This window comes from Cynoglossus semilaevis, chromosome 17, assembly GCF_000523025.1.
Source record: "Cynoglossus semilaevis isolate Cse_v1.0 chromosome 17, Cse_v1.0, whole genome shotgun sequence".
NCBI classification, from domain to species: domain Eukaryota; kingdom Metazoa; phylum Chordata; class Actinopteri; order Pleuronectiformes; family Cynoglossidae; genus Cynoglossus; species Cynoglossus semilaevis.
In genome coordinates this window covers 5,166,287-5,183,389 of record NC_024323.1, presented here as the reverse complement: position 1 = coordinate 5,183,389, position 17,103 = coordinate 5,166,287, and the positions used below count along the sequence as shown (strand labels likewise).

Below are 17,103 nucleotides of genomic sequence, written 5' to 3'. Positions count from 1 at the left end.
CGCTTGCTGCTGCTGCTGCCGCTGCTGCTGCTGCTGCTGCTGCTGCTGCTCATTTTCTCATCCATGAGGTTTTAGTGATCGGCTAAAAACATTGGTTAAGCAGCCTCGGCTGTTGTCTTTTGTCCTGACGTTCTCTCGATTACGTAAAAGTCTTTTCATGTTTCCATTGATGACCCCCAACATGACTAACAAACATGTATTGATTCACCAGTTACACTGTAGTCGGCATCCTGGAAAATGAGTACACAGACCCCTGCCATTAAATTCTCTTTGAAAAAAAAAGCTGATATTCCTAGATATGAATAGAAACTCTATGAATAGAGTTGAATTGTGTAAAAATTCTGATGTATGATGTTGAATGCAGGTCTGAAAAGCAGAACACATGCTGTATGTAGGCTTGAAGTAAATCAAATCACTATTTATCAAGAAAACATGGTTAAAATATTGGATTTTAATCAAATGCGTTTGAAGTTAGCCGTTCTAATTATGGTCACACGGTATATACAGAGGGTTGAAATGGATTAATGTGTCATGAGCTTTGGATATTTAGTCTTAAAGTAAAAGTTTGAGTCAAGTCCGAGTCATCCAGTAAAGTTTGGGTCAGGTAAAAGTCAGGTCAGAAGTCACAAGTCTATCTCAGTAAATGAGGTTGACTCAAGCCCATCGAGTCAGTGGAGAAAGGAATCGAATCTAGTCCAAGAGAAGTTTAAAATGTGCGAGTATTCTGAGTCACTGAGGCTAAACTGAGTCAGAGCCCCAAGTCACCAAAGAAAAGTCATAAGTACAAAGTTTGGTTTACTTCTGAGGCAAGTCAAAAAATAAGATTGTCTCATGTAAATCTAGTCATTGTGAAACTCCAATTTCAAGTCACTAAGGAAAGGTTCGCAAAAAGTCACTAAAGAAAAGTTGAAGATGCCTTGTCCTGGAAGAAAAATCTAAGTTGAGCTCTGTCTGTCAGGGACCTGGATCATCAAGGTTCAGTGTTGACTTGTAGACCTGTTCAGTTGTGCACACATAGGCTGCAGAGAACCTGTAACCATGCAGTTGCTCGGATGTGGGCCAACTCTGTTGCATAGGTCAACCATCACCGTCTGCTGTTGACAAACTTCACGTCCAAGTGAGAAGATCCATCCTCAGGACAGATTACTTCACATCTAAACACCATTTCCATGGCCTCCTTACACCTGTCGCTGTTGACATTGCTGTGAGGTCAGCGTAGGAGTGTTGTCTTTGTTGCCATCACATGGCCCGTGTTCCGTTCTGGTGGGCGACAGAGGCTGGCAACAGACGACAGGAGAAACTGGAAGGCTGTGACCCCGCGAACCTTTACAGCTAAGGCTGTTGTCCTGAAGGAAAGTGGAAGTGTTTAGAGCCCAGCTGGTCTAATGGAAACACACGTGTCCCCTGTGACACTAAGTGTAGAGAGATGCTCCTCATCAACCAGACGAGCTGCATGTCTGTGCCTGTTAATGCAAAACAACCAGGACTAAAAACAGACCCCAAACCGCTGAGACTTCATTTTATATATAAACCTCTTGTGTTTTTTTCAGGCCTGATCTAATGGTGAACTTAAACCTCTCTTTTCCTCTGAGGATATAGAGTGTTTCTGTACAGCCACTGTTTCCATACTTTTGCCTGCGACTGTAACAGTGGATGCTGAGGACGCGTAAAAGTCTTTTTTATTCAATCGTAGGTCGAAATCCGCCTTAGACGATCAGGCTTGTTAGCAGAGGTCGCAGGTTCAGATGATCACATGACGGCTTTTAGGACACATTTAAAAAGTGTGTTGGAGCAGTTTAAACTTCGACTACATTACAGTTACTCACTGTTACTTACCCTTTCATCGGGCTAAGGTTGATACGAACAAAATCAATAGATAAAAAGTTGAAAGCATGTATTTTTGTTTTAATAATGCACATATATGAGACTAAGACAAGTGTACGCTGGATGCAGGGGACACTGCCCTCTGCCTGTATTTTTGTATATTTTGCACCTGAAAAAATGTTTTAAATAATCTTAAAACAGATGGTGTTATGTTCACCATATATATAAAAGTTATACATATACATAAAAGTATATATAAAAGACATTGGCTGCCTCACACAAGTGCTGTCTTAGTCAGTTTAGGTGTTTTGTTGTACTTCCATGGCTAATAGAAATGATTTACTTCTTGAATTAATTTAAATACTTTAGTTGGGTTATTATCCCAGGCTTGATCTCAGAAGCCTGTTTTTTAATTGCGTCCTCTTTTGTCCTGAGTGAGCAGGAAAGTCGGAAGATAAGGAGACAACATTGATTACCTGAGCCCTCAGGTGTAACACTGAGCCCTGTCTCTGATGCTCGGACCTTTTTAATTGGTGTGTCGCTCATCTCCTGTTACCCGTTTCCCTCTGTGGACATGGAAAACTTGCCCTCGTTTTTGGCCCGCGCTCTCTCAAAGTGTGGTGATGACTTCAATTCTAGTTAAAGTTCTCGTGCATCCCAGTAATTAAACTGCACGGGAAAATAATGAGTAGTTTAGTTGTGCGAGGAGCATGCGTAATTACAGTGCACGTATGTGTAACGATACACTCTTTATTATTGTAGCTCCTTTCATCATCATAAGACGATCAAACTTGACCAGGTTTTTCACTTTTGACCCCTCTCTCTGTGAGTGTCCATCCCTCTTTCTAATCAGAAGTCACATGTCGACTCCTGCAGAGCCTCCGCTCCATTGTTTTCCTTGCTGCTTAAACCAAGCATAAGCCACCTCCGTAATCTCAGGACAGGGCAGAAAATTGTGCTGTGACGTAAGAAATAATCTCCTTGTTAGGATAAAATTGCTTTCTGAGCTGGAGAAGGAGATCAGATGTTATTTATAGTAAAGGCAGTCTGCTTATTAACCCTAAAAAAACACTATTGATAGCAGCAATACTCAATTTGTATTTTGTCAACGTAGGGAAACTTCAGTATGAGATGTTTTGAATTGAATTTGTGAGAAACATTTAAAAATGAACCACCCCACACCAACCTGTACCTGAAGGAGACAGAGAGCATCTGCTCCCTCTGTGTGGGACTTGATTATTTCACTGCAGCACAGCAGAGCAATGAGGATGATTAGGTCTCCCTGGAGTCCCGTTCTGCTTGGTGCCAAGCTCCCTCTCACCGTTGATTTGATCCTCTTACCTTTCCCCATGAGAATTATTTCCAAAAGAGGTAGAATGAACAAACACATTTTGACTTATGTTCTAATTTTATGCGTCTGCTGATGCGTGTTTTCATGAACTCCTGCCTCCTGGTCCCCAGGACTGACAGCTATCCCAGCAGGCTAAGCGTGTGGCATGACTAAGCATTATTAAAATGGAACGTTAATGATGTACTTTTTTAACAATACAGCTAAACATTATCTGTGAAGTTGATGTGATTGATCCATTTGTCTAATTGGTTCCCTGTAAAATACTACGAGCCATATGTTAGAAATGCTTTTTTATCTCTGAGACAACTGATGAAATAACAAAATCTATAGAATTATATTTATTTTTATTTTATCTCAGTACTGTAACCTTCCCTCATTATGTTCGTTGCCTACATGAAACAAGTGATGTCTTCCTGTGGGCACTGAGGGAGAAGAGTGGGTTTACAAAAACCTCATGTCTCTGTCCTGGTCTTTACCCCTGAGGCCGCTGCTTACGTTGACTGGTTGCTCAGATATCGTTATAGTAACACTAACTGTTGTCCCATTATAGCTGTTTTAGGTGCCGTAGCTGCTTCGTCCTGAAGGAGCAGGTGTTTCAGACGTACAGTCTAACTGTCATTGTACAGTATATAAAGTGCCACCACCCATTAATATAGGATGAAACATTTATGCTGTACAGGCTGTAATCTGGAAGCTCTACTTTCTTTTGTGATTAAATATAGTTGTGTTCTAGATATTCTAGATTTACATATTTATTTAATATATCACCCATTTTTGCAAGTTTTTTGTGGAAATTAGAGAACTGGAAGAATTTCTCCTCAACAATGCAAAGCAAACATCTGGGTCGTGGACTGCCACTGGCGGTTGCTCTTTCTGTGTGGCAGCCAGGCTGCTGGACCTGTTCAGCCAGAGCAGAGGTCTTGTTTCCGCTCTCCGAGGAACCCCTCCACCCTCCCCCCACACCCCCTCCCGGACCTCCCTAGTGATAGCAACCAAGGACGTGCCTTGAGAGCCTAATTTGGATGGCTGATCTAACGTCCATTAATAAAAGATGTAAATATATACAGCTGCCTGAAACGTTTGCACATTTCTGTACGTGTGAAACAAGGAGGAGTGCCTCGCACTGAGCCGTAAACTCGGAGAAAACACTTTGATTAAGTTACATCCAGCACATGTCTGACAATGCTGTGCCTGTCTACAATGCCTGAACATAATGGCTGGCTGGCCGGACCAGTTTGGTGGTAACCTTTCTCTCTGAAGGGCTGGACACAGTTCAGACGTATCGATGTCTCCTCAGCTGTCCTGGTAAACAAGCCCCGCTCCAGTATCTCCTGTGACGAAAAAATCCTGCAATCTTGAAATGATTCATGAAAACACTTTTATATTGAAATATTACTTTGTAGTTGATGTCTGGGTTTTGGCAAAGGGCTCAGCGGCATTATCACAGACAGGACAAGAAGTGATCTCTTAGAGGAGTGGGAGATCAGGAGGCAGGAGAAAGCTCTCCGTGGTCCCACTCCATGTAACTTGGCAGGAGTTATAATGTTAAACTGTTTTCAAATGGATCGACAATACCAGCAGGGTGTGTTATGATGGTGTCAGGCGGCATAAATGGAAGTCAAGGATCAGTGCTGCACTGCACTTGCTGCTGGACCTCCATTATAGGCAACAGTGTGACACCACACCGAGCCAAATACCCTCACACTGAGCTGCCGCTGGCCCTGGGCCAACGACGGACATAAAGTGGGTATCACTTTTGTTTCCTGGCTCTGAATGCGTTTGTCAAGGTTAAAGGAGGCCGAGCCAGCAGCGTAAAGGTCAGCCGTGCGAAAAATGCACCAGGTATTTACCAGTAAACAACAGCGTGAGAGGAAAAGTATGAATGAATTCAACACTGATGTCATTTCCTTTCTTCTTCTTTTTTCAAATGCAGGAAAAAGAGAGAAATGAACCGACACCAAATCCAGTGAACACTGATGTAAATGCATGTGTAAGTAGCTATGTGCCAAATTCTTTGTTGTTGCAGCTTGGGTGACCAGACACGCCCGCCATGGATAAATATACATATTGTCTTTCAGCAGGCTCAGGGAATGGAAAAAGCCTGAATCCCATCCAACATATTGTACTTGCTGGATTCTGCCATTCCTCCCCCGAGTGTCATGAGACACTCAGCTGTCAAACATCAAGCCAAAATGAGTGTCAGAAGGTAGGTGTGTGTGTGTGTGTGTGTGTGTGTGTGTGTGTGTGTGTGTGTGTGTGTGTGTGTGTGCGTGTAAGAGAGTGTTGGTGTGAACGCGTAGTGTTAGTGTTCGTTCAAAACAATTGACAAACTCTACAGGACAAGGGTAAAAAAGAGAGTATGTGGCAGTACTGATGTAGAAAATTAAAATATTTTTTGTTGTCAGGTTATATAATTAAAGACTTAATGCACAGATATCCACCAATGGGTTTCACCTTATCACATCAGATCACTGATATGTTTCATATGACTCTGGCTGCACAGTGACATAGTGGTTCTCACTTTTGCCTCACTGCAAAAAAGTCATCAGTTTGAATCCCAGCTGGTATAATGTGATTTTTGTGAGTAGTTTGTGTGCAGTGCACCTGAGGTTTCACTGCGTCAAGTCAGAGATGATTAAACGGCAAAATGTTTTTAACTGACGTTTAATCCTGAGTGAAATGATTTTGGAGGTTTTTAGTAGATTACACATCTGGGCCAACATACGCTTTTCTTTTTAATTTATGCAGTTGCATTGCAAATACATGAATAGCTTTCATCACTCACCTATTCACATATAAATCACCACAGGCATTTGCAGTGAAATCTGCTGTTTACAACTTGGGAAGATGCTCCGTATTGTAATTTGGCTGAGTGTGAGGTGACAACAGGTGGGAGCAGTGATGATATTTCCTTTGTTATGATAAGATAAACATTAGGGTATTTGAGAGTACTGAAAAAACAATATTTACTTGAACCAAACATCTTCAGTAAGACTTTCCACTGCAGGAAATCAAGCAAAACAGAGTGCCCCGACACCCATTTGATAATATAAAATACATAAATATAAATATGTAAATATAAGTAAACCTTTTTGAATATAAATATAAATATTACAACATTATGTGTTCAGATGATTATAGCACCCCCCAGTTCAAATATCCTACCTGTGTGAACCATAGTGAACCAGAGACTCCCAGGAGCAGGGTCTGATATGGTCCAACACAGGTGGTCTTGTCCTGCTTAATGTTACAACATCATAATTATTTTAAAAGTTGAACGTCAAAGAGCAGGTCAAACCTTTTGAATATAAATAAAAATAATTACTGTAATACAGGAGAAACACCAGAGCACCTAGCTTCACTTGTTCTGTTATATGTAGTGCGAGGTGTCAGGGCTGTGAATAAAGACAGTAATCATTTCTGAAGTGACCTGAAATGATTAGATTCCAGGTTCGGACTATAGTTTAAAATACCAGACGTCCCTCAAATACATCATCATGTCCTGCAAACTTGGCTCATTCTCATCCCCAGAGGAAAGCTTTGAAAGTTTAGTTCAACTTCCAAAGACCATTAGTCACTTTGCCTGAACCGGTTACCGTCGGTGGACGTCATTGCTACTACAGCTACATTTTCCAGTCAGTAATATTGTACTAATTTCTTGGAAATCACAGAAAGCTGGAGAGGCTGCTTAAAACAGGAACCTCACATCTGTGATTTGGTGTACGAACTGTGCGTGAATATTTAGCCTGACTCATTTAAACACAAAGCTTGTCTTATGCCAGCAAACACTGCATAGTGGAAACAACAAGAGCTTCTTTGACGCAGGGCAGAATTGTGCTAATTGCCCAGTTGTTTGCAGAGTGTAATCCCAGAACATATATGAAAAGCAAACCTACAGGGATGGGTTGTTAGACCCCTCTTTTTGAACCTCTCAATGTACTCAACATGTTATTACAAGTGCTGTGCAACATTAACTTGTTTCTTTGAGGACACCACTTTGCATGTCTTTTTGTAAACTTTATAGGGATGTATCTAGTGTTTGCTCAGACAGTGACATACCCCTGTTTGTGTGTGTGTGTTTTTGACTGTGGTTAAGTCCTGCGTTGTAGTTGGGTCTTTGCTTTTATGGCTAATGTGACAACTTCGTTCACCGAGAGAAACAAACCAGGACTGTGGAAGAAGCTGAACACACTGCACTGCTACACTTAGGACATTTTCAGTGATTGCTCAACATTTCCTCCCAGTTGTTGACTCAGTCTGACTCTGGTCCTTCGATGCCAACTTCTTGGTGGAGTGATCCTAGTTCTTCATATTCTCTCACAACCGAGTTAACTGACTGAGGTCTCCAAGGACTGCAGATACTCCTCACCAAGTTACATTAGGTTGACGATTGCCGAGCCGAATAATATTTACGCCGAATAGGAACCATAAACCATGCAAACATGCATCTGTACACTGCTCTAATGTCAGTCATGCTGACAATGGTATTAAAGATGAACACATCATGACCCCAAAGTTACTCTTTGCCTCCTAAAAAAACCTGACAGGCCGCAATAAGAAGAGACATCGGAGACAGATCCCTGTTTCAGATATAAAACACTTTCTAAATATGTTCAGGAAAGATGGGAGAGACTTCCTCCTGAGCAATAAATGTGTCTGCGATTTTACACTCTCAAAAATTATGTGTATAAATCGGCTGTCAGCGACGGCGGCTGATATAAAACAGAGGAAAACTTGAGACGTTACACGGGGTAACAGAAGGACAAGTGCACTTGGGCTGCTTATATCTCCACTCTTTATCGGTTCACGCTGAGGTCTGAGGCGTGGATGACGTTTTATTTGCCCAACGTGACAGAAAACAGATTAATTAGAAACTGGTGTTGTCGCAGTAGGTTTGACTGGTTCTGTTTCACTTCATGCAGCTAATAAAGGAACCTGAAGGTCCAACAGGTTGACAAAGTTCAGGGAACCCACTTTGGGACAAAGGGGCTCAGTGGCCAAAGAAGCTGGTTGATATTTCACACAGCATCCATCCTAATACATCAACATAAATGCTGCAGATTGATGAAATTAATAAGTTGCTTTTTGGATGCTCAAATGTTAAGATTCTGTTGAACCAGACGCTGGTCATCATGTTTTAAAAACAGAAGGCAGTGAATTTAAATCATTTAGAGAATATCCCTTTTTTGAGTGCCTCTATTTTGAGCCTAACCCAGAGCTTTGTCCACATTTCATTGGCTAACATGGAAAAAGCCCAGGGGCAGCAGCAACTTCCTATAGAAGCGAATCACAGCGGCTCACTGGAACAGGTCTGATCAATAGGTTCCTGACTGTGTCTCTGGCTGAGAGAACACAGATGTGGATGAACACCAGCTGAACACGCTGACAGAGGTCTCATACTGTGTATAAAAACATATTGATCACGCTGGATTTTTATTATTATTTTTGCTTGGAGGAATTGGTTCTTTGTTTGCACTAGTGTCAGTTATTAATTATTCAATCCAAAGTTGTAGACGCCGTAAAACTATCCATTCCCACAGAGTCAGAGGAGGAAAGCCGGTTGTTTTAATTTGAAACAATTCACACTTCACAGATCAGAACGCCACTGCACACGTTTCTTTTCCACAATTTACAGTAAGAGATGAAGAACGTCAAGAATGTTTTTTCCACTGCTGTCATTTCCAGCTGTGTCAGCTGATACTGCAGTGTCTCCAAGGACTTTGTCGGAGTCTGAGTGAGTCAGTTTAAGATTCATTAAGTGATGACGTGAATGTTGACAGTCTGGAAAACCTTGAAGGAAAAAAGGAAAAAAATATCCGGCACAAAACACTGGATATAAAGTTTTTCAAACCTTTGACGCTTTTATCAAACAATAAATCGGTCAACATGTTGATGATTTCAAAGTTTTATTGAAAAACAAACATGACAATGTACATTATTTACATTAATATTCACAAAATAATAATAGTAATAATTTAAAAAAAAAACTGCACAGTGTGTACATGGCGTGTACAGGAAGTTAGGAAGACCTCGGTAGAAAAATAAAAATAGCGTAAATATTAGAGATCACCACCAGGGGAGAAGGACAGAATTATAGCTTTCACTGGTTGACCAAGCATGCAGGTGACAAAATACAGAAAGTGTTTGGTTTTTTTATAGTTAAGACTGAGGCCAGGTTTTTGATAATAAGTGAACAATAATAAGTGGAGCTCATCCTCAGTATGATGAGGAAAGAGAAAACTAACGTATTGGTGGAAAAGAAGTGAAGTAGTTGATATAACACATGTCCAAAGTTTGTCGTCAAGGCCAAGAAGACAACCTTTGTTTACAGATTATTTTTTTCCTGACTCCTGAAACTATGGATTCTCTAACGAAGTGATCGGCCACAACCCAACCTTAGCTGCAGAGACCAGTCTCATAACTAACTAAACATTACTAAATTAGAAAGCCTCCCAGAATGTCACCTGCTGTTTAACTTTGCCTTTGTCCAAACTTTTTTGTGTTGAACACATCCATTTATACATTTGTTTCTTCTTCTTGTTTTCAGGTTAAGAGTAAAACCAATCTCCAAACGTTAGCTTGTACAAAACCAACTTCAGCGTACCACCTTTTCTGGAAATGGGGTTTGTAGAATGTTCCAAAGCCAGCCCAGATTTTCATCCAACATGAGAGACATTTGGTTGAGATAAAAAAAAAAACAACAGCAACTCTGTACTGTATACCTATCATGGAAAGCTGGAGAAAAAGCTGTAAAAACACACTGACAGAATCATGCTCGCCTACGTCTATAAATAACTTTACAGTCTGCATTTGTAATTCTCAAAATAGATACTTTAAAAGACAAATAATACATTTTTGGCTCCTAGAGTTCTCTCTAAACTTACAACAGGTAACGTAGCAGCACTTATCTCAAACATTCAGTACCACGGCTCAGACTGGAGCCTCCCGTCACATTCTACCACTCACTGTATTGCACATTAGAACATGAAGACCTGCGAGACGTGGTAGCATACTGTACAGTGAGTCGTATATAATCGCCGTACTCTGTGGCAGCTAATACAGTGTGTGTTTGATTAAATCTGAACCTTCTCCATAGTGCCCCCATCAGGGCTGAGACGTTTCTACAATCACGTGCTGCGAAAGTTCCATACTTTAGAAAATGATAGGTTAAAGAATGTAGCAGCCTTTTGTTTCGCAAACTCACATCCAGAGCATGGAGTTGAAGAAGAATTTGACGTTCAGAGACCAGCTCATTAAAACAGTAGCCTTTTGGAGCTCTTTGTTTTTTTGTTTTTTTTTTAAAGTCACATGCGAGCGTGTTTTAAAACAATGTTCCTCAAATGGGGAAGTCCGAGTTTCGGTCCTTCAAGTCTAAGGGCTTGACCTGAGATCAAAGACCAATTTGCCCCCAAAAACTTTAACTTTAGAGCAAAAGGTTGTAGTCATTGCCAAATAGTACTTCGGTATTTAGTACTCATAGATGTTTTAGTCAAGTCTCCAAGGTTTCAAGTTAGACTTAAAGTCACAAAAGTATGTTTGGGCCAATTTAAATAGTTTTAAATCTAGGTTTTGGTGCTCAGGTTTTGTAATTATTAGTCTACATTTTTATTAAATCTGATTGTTTTTCTAGTCTAGTCTAGTCTTAAGGGTTTTTAAAATTTTAAGTTTTGAAAAATATCTTCAAGGTAAGACCTTAAACTTCAAATCTGAGTCTGTGAATCCGGTCTTAATCTATTCCATACTTTTGACTTCATCAAAATTGGTTTTTCACGAGTTTAAAGTGCTTGTAAATTGCAGGTGTAGATAATATTGTTAATATCAGTACTGACTAGTTCTGCCCTAAAACATTCTTTTTCTGGGTATTTTTTCAATAATATTTGCATTATCATGATTACTTGGACTATAATTATGGGTCTAAACCACTAGGGTAACCTGGGAACCACATTTGAGAACCACTGTTTCAAGACAAGCTCGACTTATTCATTAATTAAGTAATTAAAAATATATGTCTTTGGCATTTAAAATCTTCACATTTCCCCTTTAAATAAAATATATTCAGTTTCTTTAGAGACAATCTGTGTGATGCTGGGCTCACACAGCAGAAAAAAAACCTTTTACATGCAGGATGCTACACGCAAAAAGTAAAAAGTGAAATATAAATTTGAATAAATTAACAATACAGTCAATTCAATCAGCTAATCTACTTCTGTGGTTTGCAAATCATAACATAAACAGACTCCTTCAGTTTGTACCTGAAGGCGTCTCAATCTTTTTAGCTTCACGTAACAAGATCATCTGCAAAACCTGGACCTTAGATCAGACATTTTTCATGCATTTTTTTTCTAAACCCCCTCATGGTTAGAACCTTCCTTCTGTGCCGTTACATTTCTGATTCGGTTGTCAAACATCTGGAGTCTGTGGAGTCCAGATTGTATTCGGATTCTGACACTTCATCTAGGCCTGTGTTCTCGGGCGCCCCCACCTCTGCACCTCCAATCTGTGTTTCCACATCCTCCTCTAACTCTTCCTCCATCTCCACCTTCTCCAGAGCCACTTCATTCTCATAACAAAATGAGTTCCTCACGCTGGACGCGGCTGACTTCTTCTCAGCCAACTCCCTGGCGCTGCAGTCAGGGGTGCTGGGCACCGCGTAGGTGTTGTCGAAGCGGGAATAGTCCACTTTGTAGAAGCTCTTTTCTTCAAAGAGCACCGGCTCGAATCTGTGGCCCCACAAAATCTCGCTGGCCACGTACGAGCTGCGACACTGCGTGGTCATGGCGGTGGCCTCCACCATGCCTTCGAGAATCACAACAATCTCATAGTCTGACGACTCTATGTCTCGTCTGCTCATCTCGTAGAAGGGACTGTCCTCGTCTATCTCATGGACAATGGTGATGGGAGACACCAGGAATATTCTGTCAATGCCACTATCGAAGCCCACGTCTATGTCCACCTGGTCCAGAGGGATGAACTCTCCCTCTGCGGTGGTGCGGGACTTTAGCAGCTGAGCTCTCACATGGGCCTCCACCAGGTGGCTCTTTCTCAGGTTTCCCACACGCCACATCAGGCATAGTTTGCTGTCCCTCATGGCCACTGTGGCGTAGTGGCTGAACACCAGTGTCTCGTTTCTCTTCTTAGGCTTGGCCATCTTTGCCATAACGGCGCCGATGATGAAAGCGTCAATGATGCAGCCCAAAATACTTTGGAAGACCACCATGAAGACGGCGATGGGACACTCCTCTGTCACGTAGCGGTAGCCATAGCCAATTGTGGTTTGGGTTTCCACAGAGAACAGGAAGGCAGCGGTGAAGCTGTCCACATTGGAAACACACATTTGAGTCTCACTCTCCAGGTCCCCATAAGACAGGGCCACTAACCAGAAGACAAACCCAAAAAACAACCAGGAGACCAGAAAAGAGAGGGAGAATATGAGCAGCATCCAGCGCCAGCGGATGTCCACACAGGTGGTGAAGATATCTGCCAGGTACCGCTGGCCCTTCTCGCTCATGTTGATAAACTGCACATTGCAGTGACCGTCCTTCCTGACAAAGCGGCTCTGACGTTGGTGCGCCGCGTGCACCTTATTGATGTTGCCGTTCCCGTAGCCGTTCGGGACAGCGATAGTGGCCAGCTTCATGCCATCTTCCTCAGAGGACACAATGCTGTAGCGGTGGCTTCGCACACTCCCCATAACGTCCATCTGGGAGGGCTGGGCCGGTTCTGCTTTGGAAAACAGTCTCAGTTTTCGAAAGAAGCGTTGGAGAAACAGTTTTGAATGATCTAATGGACAAAGTCAGGCAGAAAACGTGAACGCCAGGTCGAGATCCTGCCGGCAACAGGCCAGGGAGGAGATGAGCTTAGCAAGCGCGTCGTTCACTCTTGGTGAGGACAGGTCACTGCTGACCAGGTCACGCTGACGACTGGCCTCATCAGTGAAGTGGGCTGTGGAAATTACAGACAGAGACAAAAACAGTTTTAAAGTAATTGGCAGGAGACGGAGCAAAGTTGGTGTGTGGTTACCTGCTGCTTGAATAATAGATTGTTACACTACACAAAAGTTGACAAATGTTATCTGTGTATGCACCGTCACACTTTATGCAACCAATTCAAAAAAAAGCAAAGGAAAATAATTTTTAAAAAACAACAGACACACCTTTTTTACTTATATTTGCCCCCTGTAATTGTAAGTAAGTATTACTTACAGTAGTACCCTGACAGTAATACACATGTCAGTCTGCACAAGGCTGAGTCAAATTACTGTTCAAGTTCACGTCAATCCTCTGAGCGGCTGGAACCAGTGTCAGTTCTGAGCAAACGTGTCGTTTACATCCAGGAGCTGAAGCTTAAAACTATTTACTTGTGTATTTGTTTTACTTTAAATATATATATATATATATCAGTGCTTATATTTTTAATTACATCTTAAAACTCTTATGTTATGTTTTTTTATCAATTATTAATGTAATAACCCAAAATACCAACAGTACAATTGTAGAATCTAGATTTGATTTTACATCATTAAAAAAAGACTGCTATTAGTGTAACTATTGGCCTGGAATTTGCTAAAATAAATAAACAGTGATAAAACAAATAATAATAAAAAAATTCCCAGAATAGGCCAAAAAGCAACAACAAAACATTTTTTTAAAAATCCAATAAATAAATAAATACAAGTCAGCCAAATGTTAGATGAGAAATACTTGAGTTGTTTGTTGTTGTAAGCAAGACCAGCTAAAAAGTAAAAAAAGATCTCTTGTGAAGTGCTGTAATACAGGCCATGTATTAACACAGTAAATGAACTGAAGTCGTTCACAGCCATTCTAATAAAATGTTTGGTTCGTGTTTGTCTGCTTCGCTCACGTGTTGTGAGTTGTGTTTTACTGTATAAAATGTTCCCCCGCTTTCACAACTGATGATGTCACAGCTATGTTGACTACAAATAGAATCCTTGGTCACACACCCTACTGGGAATATGCAGCTCCATTCACTCACACCTCTGGGGCGGCCAAAGATTTTAGATTTCTCAGATTGTAAAGTCTTTTAAGTGCTGCGATTTTGACATTGAACAACAGCGTCCACGAATGGCTGACATTTTCCTGTGGACACAGGAAGTCCAGACATGTCGGACATAAATATACTGCAAGCTATAGATTTTCCACTTATAGATCACTGGTTTCCTACTTGTAAGTTGCATTTATTTTCTCATGATAAGTAAAGAAAATTCAACAATGAGGTTAATTAAAATATTGGACTGCCTCTGAAATTCTTTCTTTTTAGATTTGCTCGTCTTCTAAATCTTTATTTCCTGAGTTATTTCTTCTTGTTTTGTTCATTATTTCACACCCGTGCTAATAGCACAAGTGGGTGCATGAAGACAGAGCTGCTTCCAGAGGCTGCACAACCTGCCATTGTTTGTTTTGCATGTGTTTTCAATCAGCTGCAACAGCTGAGGCAGTTGGAAACTGGTTACATAAAGCCGCTCTATTTTTTATTACAGAAATCAATGAGTATGGCCGGTCGTTTGGCAGATGAGTTCTTTGTCCCCAGCTTTTGCAGTATCACACTGCACTGCATGACGTGCACTTGATTGAGGATTTAATGCACATTTGTTTCTTTAGAAAAATATTTTCTAAACTGCTTTATTGTTTATAGAACTAATTTGAAATGACCTTATGCACAGATAAGTCAACGTTTGTTAAGAACACAAACATGAAGAAAACTTTTACTTACAGTGGTAACGTTGTTATTATTATTATTATTATTATTGATAGAAAAAATTAAAACATCAGCCATAATGATGCATTAACTGATATAATTCATGCATTTATAACACAAAACAATATGATCAACTATCAAATCTATTTGCATCTTGCTTGGATAGTCATTGCAGGTTGTTGCAACATCACCAAACTCATCTGTGCCGTAAATAAAACTTTCTCTTTCCACCTACCTGTTGGTCATCGCAGCGCGAATGTGCCGTTCTCTCCGTTCGTAAAGTTCCATGTGTTCCATATGTACAGACTTCCTCTCTCTGCTCGTTGCTCGTTTGTTATTTCCTCTCACTTTCTCGTCATCCGTTGTAAATTCTGCCATAACCGTCTCAGCAGCGGCAGCAGTGACGAACGTATTGGTGAAACACTGACTTTAGAAAACCACGTGTGTCTGAGCCCCGCCCCTCTGGCTGCTCTGACCAATGAGGAGCTGCAGCGCCTGTTCTCGCCTCCGAGCGCTTATGGAGGGTTTCTGTCGTGGTTGAATATCATCGGGTGTCAAAACATTGTACTGTATATGACATAGTACACCAGAGGGCAAACATCTTCACCTCTGATACTTGATCCCACGATTAGTAGTTTACAAATGAACAAGTTTTTTAAAAAAAATATTGTTTAACATGTAGTCTTTTACATTAGAGCAAAATAAAAAGCCACCACAGATGTCTACACAACATGGCGCGTTTTTAAATCACGGTCAATATTGGACTATTTACAAGACTCGTTCAAATGTGCTATATTTAAGGTAGGCTATACGTTATTTTACAACAGGCACCACTCTTTTCATGCTATAGTCGCTATCATAGATGTAAGCTGAGAATATGCTATCATTAAAGAAAACCACTTTTTGCTTGACCGTGGCCACAACGATATGACCGAAAGATGTTAGCAAAGAAAAGTTTAAGAGCAACAAATATATACGTGTTAGACAAGACAGTGTTTAGATAAATAGTAAAAGCAGAAGAAACACTTAAAAAGCTATAACTATTTTCCTGCAAATCAGTTATGAAAATTATGGTAACTAGAGGTTATACTATCATCAAATGTGAGTTAGTACATTTGTCTTATGGCCTATAGTTTAAAAAATAATAATTTATTAAAAGTTTACCAAATCACATCATTTGTAAGATATTTATGAAGTGTGTGTATCTGGTAAAAGTGCAGTTAATAAATAAAATATGCATATATTTTTACAAGAAATAAATTTAGCAAAAAATAAACATTTCTAGTGTGTGTATATAGTTATAAAATTATTGACTGGACTGTATTTAAAATCATTCCGTTAAGCGGTGCCCTAGAAAACCTTTACTGTAATTGTGAACTGTGGCCACAGTGTGGCAGCATACAGCTACACATTCAGGCCAGTGAAACGGATTTATATGGTTAAAAGAGGAAAGCGGAACATAACACATTTGAAAACGGTTGAATTTTAATTTGATTTAACTTCACCTTAATTCATTTGATGCAAATTAAATGTATATGACGTATTAATGACGTTACAGTCCATAAAGATTCGCATATGAACATATTTACATGAGCTCCTGCTCAGAGTCTAAACCTCAGCTGCAGCTACAGACAGGTCTGCTGTGCCACGTCTTCTGTGATGTCCAGATTCATCTGGAAAGTGTGTCCATTTCTTTTTACTGAGTTGTGCCGGGACAGTGCGGTCTCCTCTGGACGTCTCTCTCCGTCGTACTGCTCTGCACTGAGCAGTGGCACCAACACCCACGTGGTCTCATTGAACAGGGCGTAGTCCACCTTGTAGTGCCTTTTGCCCACCTTAAACATGTCCCTGAAGCGCTGGCCCCAGCAGATGTCTGCTGGTGTGTAGGACGTCCGTGTCTGATGGAGCATACCAGTAGAGTCTCCGGTGTAGGTGAAGGACACCACCAGCTCAAAGTTGTCTCTCTGCAGCTCCTCTGGGCCCAGACCGTAGAGTGGACTTCCTGGCTCCAGCCTGTGTATTAAAGTGATTGGTGTGACCAGGAGGATGTCCCTGTTCTGGATGTCCACGTCCTGACAGGACATCACAATAGCCCCGGATGGCTGTTTGACATAGCGTACCAACTGAGCCCTAGCTACTCCTTCCAGGATGTGATTACCTCGGAAGTCTCCGAGGCGCCAGGACAGACATAGCGTCCCGTCTCTCATGTTGAC

At 41.0% G+C, this 17,103-nt stretch overlaps 2 protein-coding genes and 1 long non-coding RNA gene across 3 annotated transcripts in view; 1 reads left to right on the top strand and 2 right to left on the bottom strand.

The window, feature by feature from the left end:
* The window catches only part of LOC112488447 (uncharacterized), a 10,918-nt gene extending 5,528 nt beyond the window's left edge, over nt 1-5,390 (top strand). The window contains exons 3-4 of the long non-coding RNA XR_003052507.1: nt 5,109-5,165; nt 5,254-5,390. This is a non-coding gene — a long non-coding RNA (uncharacterized LOC112488447). The remainder of the gene's footprint in view (nt 1-5,108; nt 5,166-5,253) is intronic.
* A 3,643-nt stretch (nt 5,391-9,033) lies between these two features.
* Nucleotides 9,034-16,244, bottom strand: LOC103392801 (inward rectifier potassium channel 2-like). Its single transcript, XM_008329530.3, has 2 exons — nt 15,126-16,244; nt 9,034-13,117 (listed from the first exon to the last, which is right to left on the bottom strand). The coding sequence occupies exon 2, from the start codon at nt 12,873-12,875 to the stop codon at nt 11,556-11,558; it is 1,320 nt and encodes a 439-aa protein (XP_008327752.1). The 5' UTR covers nt 12,876-13,117; nt 15,126-16,244; the 3' UTR covers nt 9,034-11,555.
* Nucleotides 16,245-16,354: 110 nt separating this feature from the next.
* LOC103392820 (inward rectifier potassium channel 16-like) overlaps nt 16,355-17,103 on the bottom strand; it is a 4,535-nt gene continuing 3,786 nt past the window's right edge. The window contains 1 exon segment of the mRNA XM_025064686.1: nt 16,355-17,103. This exon segment is cut by the window's right edge and continues 69 nt beyond it. Coding sequence (XP_024920454.1) covers nt 16,516-17,103 — 588 coding nt within the window. The 3' untranslated portion in view covers nt 16,355-16,515.

Coding starts and splice junctions, on each gene's coding strand:
- LOC103392801 (XM_008329530.3), bottom strand. CDS start 12,875: ATGGACGTTATGGGGAGTGTGCGAAGCCACCGCTACAGCATTGTGTCC.